The sequence below is a fragment of the Crocuta crocuta genome, unplaced genomic scaffold, assembly GCF_008692635.1.
Source record: "Crocuta crocuta isolate KB4526 unplaced genomic scaffold, BGI_CrCroc_1.0 scaffold7, whole genome shotgun sequence".
In the NCBI taxonomy this organism is placed as follows: Eukaryota; Metazoa; Chordata; class Mammalia; order Carnivora; family Hyaenidae; genus Crocuta; species Crocuta crocuta.
In genome coordinates this window covers 5,867,885-5,873,842 of record NW_027531904.1, presented here as the reverse complement: position 1 = coordinate 5,873,842, position 5,958 = coordinate 5,867,885, and the positions used below count along the sequence as shown (strand labels likewise).

At 47.9% G+C, this 5,958-nt stretch overlaps 1 protein-coding gene across 2 annotated transcripts in view; it reads left to right on the top strand.

Annotated features, from left to right (window-relative positions):
* Window positions 1-4,949, top strand: part of RLBP1 (retinaldehyde binding protein 1) — an 11,883-nt gene extending 6,934 nt beyond the window's left edge. The window contains exons 6-8 of one of the 2 annotated variants that reach the window (XM_077774344.1): window positions 2,950-3,108; window positions 4,163-4,273; window positions 4,435-4,949. In XM_077774344.1, coding sequence (XP_077630470.1) covers window positions 2,950-3,108; window positions 4,163-4,273; window positions 4,435-4,554 — 390 coding nt within the window. In that variant the 3' untranslated portion in view covers window positions 4,555-4,949. Of the gene's footprint in view, window positions 1-2,949; window positions 3,109-4,162; window positions 4,274-4,395 lie in introns of both variants that reach the window. The other variant, XM_077774345.1, reaches the window with a different exon arrangement.
* The last annotated feature ends 1,009 nt before the right edge of the window (window positions 4,950-5,958 follow it).

Sequence of the window (5,958 nt, the reverse complement as noted above, 5' to 3'; positions counted from 1 at the left end):
CACCTCCTGGTGACCAGCAGTGTGTTCTCTGTAGTGAAGAGTCTGTTTCTTGGCTTGTCTCTCTCTTTCTCTCTCTCTCTCTCTCTCTCTCTCTCTCTTTTCCCCTTGGCTTGTTTCTTCAGTTCCACATATGAGTGAGACCGTATGGTATTTGTCTTTCTCTGACTTACCTAGCTTAGCATAATACTCCATATATCCATCCATGTTGTTGCAAATGACAAGATTTCATTCTTCTTTAATTTTTATTTAAAAAATTTTTTTAACATTTTGTTTGTTTCTGAGAGAGAGAGATAGGATGAGCAGGGGAGGTTCAGATAAGAGGGGAGACACAGAATCCGAAACAGTCTCCAGGCTCCAAGCTGGCCGTCAGCACAGAGCCCGACGCGGGGCTCGAACCCACGAACCGTGACATCATGACCTGAGCCGAAGTCGGCCGCCCAACTGACTGAGCTACCCAGGCGCCCTGTCATTCTTTTTTTTTAATGGATGGGTAATATTCCATTATATAGACGCCGCATCTTCTGTATCCATTCATCTGTCGGTAGACACTTGGGCTTCCATCGTTTGGTTATTGTTCGTAATGCTGCAATAGACATAGTGGTGCATGTATCCCTGTGAATTAGTGTTTTTGTATTTTTTGGTCTCTGCATTTATATATGTGTGTGTGATTTTGCTGGTCCAGCCCTTAAGAGAGCTACCCTAGGTTGGGGGCACCTGGGTGGCTCAGTCGGTTGAGCATCCGACTTCGGCTCAGGTCATGATCTCATGGTTCGTGGGTTCGAGCCCCGCATCGGGCTCTGTGCTGACAGCTCAGGGCCTGGAGCCTGCTTCAGATTCTGTGTCTCCCTCTCTCTCTGACCCTCCTCTGCTCACGCTGCCTCTTTCTCTCTCTCTCTCTCAGAAATAAATAAAACATTAAAAAAAAAGAATTAAAAAAAAAAGAGAGCTACCCGAGGTGGGGGAATTAGGGTTCATCTTGGGAGACACATGCTGCGAGGCCTCAAAAAAATTGTACAAACTCACTTTAGAAGGTGCTGTCCAGCTGTCCTGACATCATTTCTTGAGAAGTTCATCTTTTTTCCCAATGGTTTGAGCTGTCGTCTTTGTCAGTCTATATTTTCATATGTATTTGGGTCTAGTTTTGGTCTTGATTTCTGTGTCATTGGTCTCTGTCTACCCATGCTCCAATTCCATACTGTGTGTGTGTGTGTGTGTGTGTGTGTTTAAGGTTTTATTTTTAAGTAATCTCTATACCCAGCATGGGGCTCGATCTCATGACTGGGATCGTGACCTGGGCCAAAATCAAGAGTCGGAGGCCCAACCGACTGAGCCACCCAGGAGCCCCTCATTAAGTTTGTCTTAAGTGTTGCTATAAATGGGGCTTTTTCTGACATTATATCTTCTGATTGGTTACTGTTTGTATATATGAAAATTATTGTTTTAGTATTTTAATTTTATATTCTGAATTTTTTGTTACTTATGTTAGTTTTAGAATTGATTCTCTCAGATTTTCCAAGAATACTGTCATATTATTGTAAATAGAGAAGATAGTTTTTCTTTCCCTTTTCTACTTGTGCCCGATTTATTTTTTTAAACTTTGTTAAACAGAGAGTTAATGGTGGTAGAGATAGTGAACATCCTTACCGTGTTCCTGATCTTATCAGGGATACTTATGGTGTTTTACAGTAATTAAGATACTAGCTTTAGGTATGAGTGTGTGTGTGTGTGTGTGTGTGTGTGTGTAAAAGACCTTAAGATAGTTCTTTCCCTCCCCCTTTTTTTTGGTGCACAAAGGTGATTTTATTAAAGCACAGGGACAGGACCCATGGACAGAAAGAGCTGCCAAAATGATTTCTTCTTGGGGTACCCAGCTGGCTTAGTTAGTAGAGTATGTGACTCTTGATCTCAGGGTGGTGAGTTTGAGCCCCGTGTTGGCTATAGCGATTACTTAAAAATAAAATCTTAAAGGGGGTGACTGGGTGACTCAGTCAGTTAAGGATTAGACTTTGGCTCGGGTCATGATCTCATGACTTGTGAGTCTGAACCCCCTTGGGCTGTCTGCTCTCAGCATAGAGCCCACTTTGGATTTTCTGTCTCCCTCTCTCTCTGCCCTTCCCCCACCTGCATTCTCTCTCTCGCTCTCTCACAAATAAATAAAACATGTAAAATAAAATAAAATCTTTACAAAAGACTATTTTAAGAATACTTTTTTCTTATTACATAAACAATATTTACATATTATAAAATGCAAAAAAATCAGAAATGAAAATCATCCACGATTTTACTACTCAGAGATTTCTACCACTGACATCCTTCCAATCCACTTTTTCTAGAAACACACACACACATTTTTTTAAATATAAAAATGGGATCAGGGGCGCCTGGGTGGCTTAGTCGGTTAAGCGTCCAACTTTCGCTTAGGTCATGATCTCGCGGTTCGTGGGTTCGAGCCCCGCGTCGGGCTCTGTGCTGACTGCCAGCTCAGAGCCTGAAGCCTGTTTCAGAGTCTGTGACTCCCTCTCTCTCTGACCCTCCCCTGCTCACGCTGTCTCTCTCTCTGTCTCCTAAAAGTAAATAAAACATTAAAAAAATTAAAAAAAAAATGGGATCATACTCTACAAGAATACATAGTGAATGAAGATTTTGCTCTATATTTTTATAGATAATACATATAATTTTAACCGCTGCAGAATATTTCATGGCATGAATGTACCATAACTTCACCAGTCCTTTATTGTTGGACACTTAGGTTATTTCCAGCATTCCTACCATTATAAGCGTACCAAGATAAACACCCCAGCACCTAACCTTGGATATGACATTCAAGGTTATTTTCTTGGGACACAACCAGAGAGGTGGAACGTCCCAGTTTAAAGCCTGTGACAAATTACCTCCAGTAAAGGGATGTACCCGTGTTGGGTCTTACTGCCTGTTCACTCTGTGTCCAAGATCTTGCAGGCATATTGTTTCATCCTGGAGAAGCTACTAGAGAATGAGGAGACTCAAATTAATGGCTTCTGCATCATTGAGAACTTCAAGGGCTTTACCATGCAGCAGGCTGCCGGACTCCGGGCTTCCGATCTCAGGAAGATGGTGGACATGCTCCAGGTGAGGGCTCAGAACTTGGTCCCGAGGGAGCCTCTCACGGGTCGGGAGGCTGGGAGGCTGGGCCCAGTTTCCTGGGTTAACGGTGCCACGGAGGACCTAAGAAGGGGACCACCTAGCGCCACAATGAGCGACGGCAGCCACAGGCACTTGCATGGTGAACGACAGTGAGCCACGTATGCACGTTAACTCCTTAACTCCTTGAGAGCAGTACCCACCTCTTCCCTGTTTCATTTTACAAACCTCGAAACCGAGGCTCACAGGTTTGAGTGACTTCTCGAGGTCATAAGACCCTAAAGTGGCAGAGGTCAGACTTGAACCTACAATCTCTGACCTGGAATCCTGTTCACTGTCCACATATGTCACACTGTCTCTCTCTGAACGCGACTTTGTCGCCATTATGGCCAATGGCTCCGACAACTCAGTCCTGTGTATACCGACGTGTCAGAACTCCTTTCTCAGAGCGAACCCTGTATCTCAGATTATGTGTATCTGGGAAAGGAGGGGTGGGAGACCGGGGTTTAGGGGGCACTGAAGGATAGTGAGACATGACGGCAGCGTCTCTGGGGTTTAGAGTAGTCTCCAGTCCACTCAGCAGGCTAATGGGTGTGAAAAAACTCAGGTCACCTAAAAACCAAGCAAGGCTACCATTTCATTAACAAAATTGTTTTTAATGTTCATTTATTTTTTTTGAGAGAGAGAGAGAGACAGAGCACGAGCGCGGGAGGGGCAGAGAGAGAGGGAGACACAGAATCTGAAGCAGCTCCAGGCTCTGAGCTGTCAGCACAGAGCCCTACATGGGGCTCGAACTCCCGAACTGTAAGATCATGACTTGAGCCAAAGTTGGACACTTAACCGACTGAGCCACCCAGGCGCCCCTCATTTCTTTGTTCTGCCTAATAATGGCGGGGTTTGGTGCCTCAGCAGGGAGAGGGCTGGGCTGCCTGGCCTCCGGGGCTTCCTCCCTGCAGTTTGGAGCCTTGGTGAAGCCCAGGTNGGCATGGGGGGGCCCCGGGGGGCACGGCGGCCACGGGGCGGCGCTCTCTCTGCACCGCAGGACTCCTTCCCAGCCCGGTTCAAAGCCGTCCACTTCATCCACCAGCCGTGGTACTTCACCACCACCTACAACATGGTCAAGCCCTTCTTGAAGAGCAAGCTGCTGCAAAGGGTGAGTGCATGGCCCCCCGCGGAGGCGCCCAGTGCTTCTCTGGTGAGTGAGTGGCGGTGCTGGTGGTTGCGGGAAGGAGGGGAGGGGACGGTCCCCAAGCCCAATGACAGCACAATGCAGAGGAGGATGCNCATGGCGATGACCTCTCTGGCTTCTTCCAGGAGATTGATGAGGACATCCTGCCCGCTGACTTCGGGGGCACCCTGCCCAAGTATGACGGCAAGGCCGTCGCTGAGCAGCTCTTTGGCCCCCGGGCCCAAGCGGAGAACACGGCCTTCTGAGGACTTCCGTCAGGCTGTCCACCCGTAGTTAGCGACCCTGGGCTCTCCTCAGCCGTCCCGGAGCCCAGAAGGTGGGAGAAGGGCTGCCTGAGGTGGCTCCCCTGAGCCTCCCCGTGCTTGGATGAGTTCAGCCGTCACCCTCCTCCCAAGTCGGGGGGCCATAATACAGGGGGGTTCCCTTGAACGAGAAGAATTGGGAGCAGTTATATTCCCACTGACTCGGAAGCTTAGGACAGTGTCTTGCGCTGGGTCGAGTTTCAAAGACTCTCTAACGAAGCTTCTCAACGATGTCCTTTCCAGCAGTTTTGCCTCCGGGGTCTGAAGACAGGCAGAGAGGCTGATTGCTAGGTCTGTCCCCGCCTACGTAAATCAATAAATAAGATAAAAGGATAAAAGAGCGGGGGCTATAAAATGATCTGGCAAACACGGCAATTTTGGCGGCCGGGAGGCAGGTGAGGGGCTTTCCGTATGGAATTCTGGGGTGGAAGTAGCCTTGAAGTGGCTGCGTTTTGTCATAGTCTGGTCCCCTCAGTCGGGGCAGCGTGACGTGTGTGGTGACGTGTGTGGTGACGTGTGTGGTGGCGGACCCCCCTTCCAGGCTGACGGTCGCGTCCCCTCCTGCCTGGGGTCTCCGCCAAAGGCTCTCTCTAGACACCTTGCCTGGACTGGTAGTTTTTTGTTTTGTTTTGTTTTTTAATTTTTTTAATGTTTTATTTATTTCTAGGAGAGAGAGAGAGAGACAGCGTGAGCAGGGGAGGGTCAGAGAGAGAGGGAGTCACAGACTGAAACAGGCTCCAGGCTCCGAGCTGGCAGTCAGCACAGAGCCCGACGCGGGGCCCGAACCCACGAACCGCGAGATCATGACCTAAGCGAAAGGCAGATGCTTAACCGACTAAGCCACCCAGGCGCCCCAGTTTTTTGGGTTTTTTTTAATTAAAAAAATGTTTATTTACTTTTGAGAGAGGGATTGAGAGGGAGAGAGAGAAAATGAGAAGGGGAGGGGCAGAATCTCGAGAGGGAGACCCAGAATCTGAAGCAGGCTCCAGGCCCTGCACTGTCCGCACAAAACCCGACACGGGGCTCGAACTCACGAACTGTGAGATCATAACCTGCGCTGCAGTCGGACGCTTAACTGACTGAGCCACCCAGGCGCCCCAGTCCAGGAATCTTCTGATCCACTGAGTGTCCTTGTTCTTGTTTTCCAGGGTGGGTATATATATATATATATGTGTGTGTGTACGTGTATATGTGAACGTACATATATATGCATTTATTTCTTATATCCCTTCTTTCATTTCTAGGGCTTGCAGTGTATGCTCATCACCCAAGTAACTTCCTTCTTTATAATATTCACAGTCGACAATCTATGGTCATAAATGATATTTGCCTAGGTCTTCTGAGCTG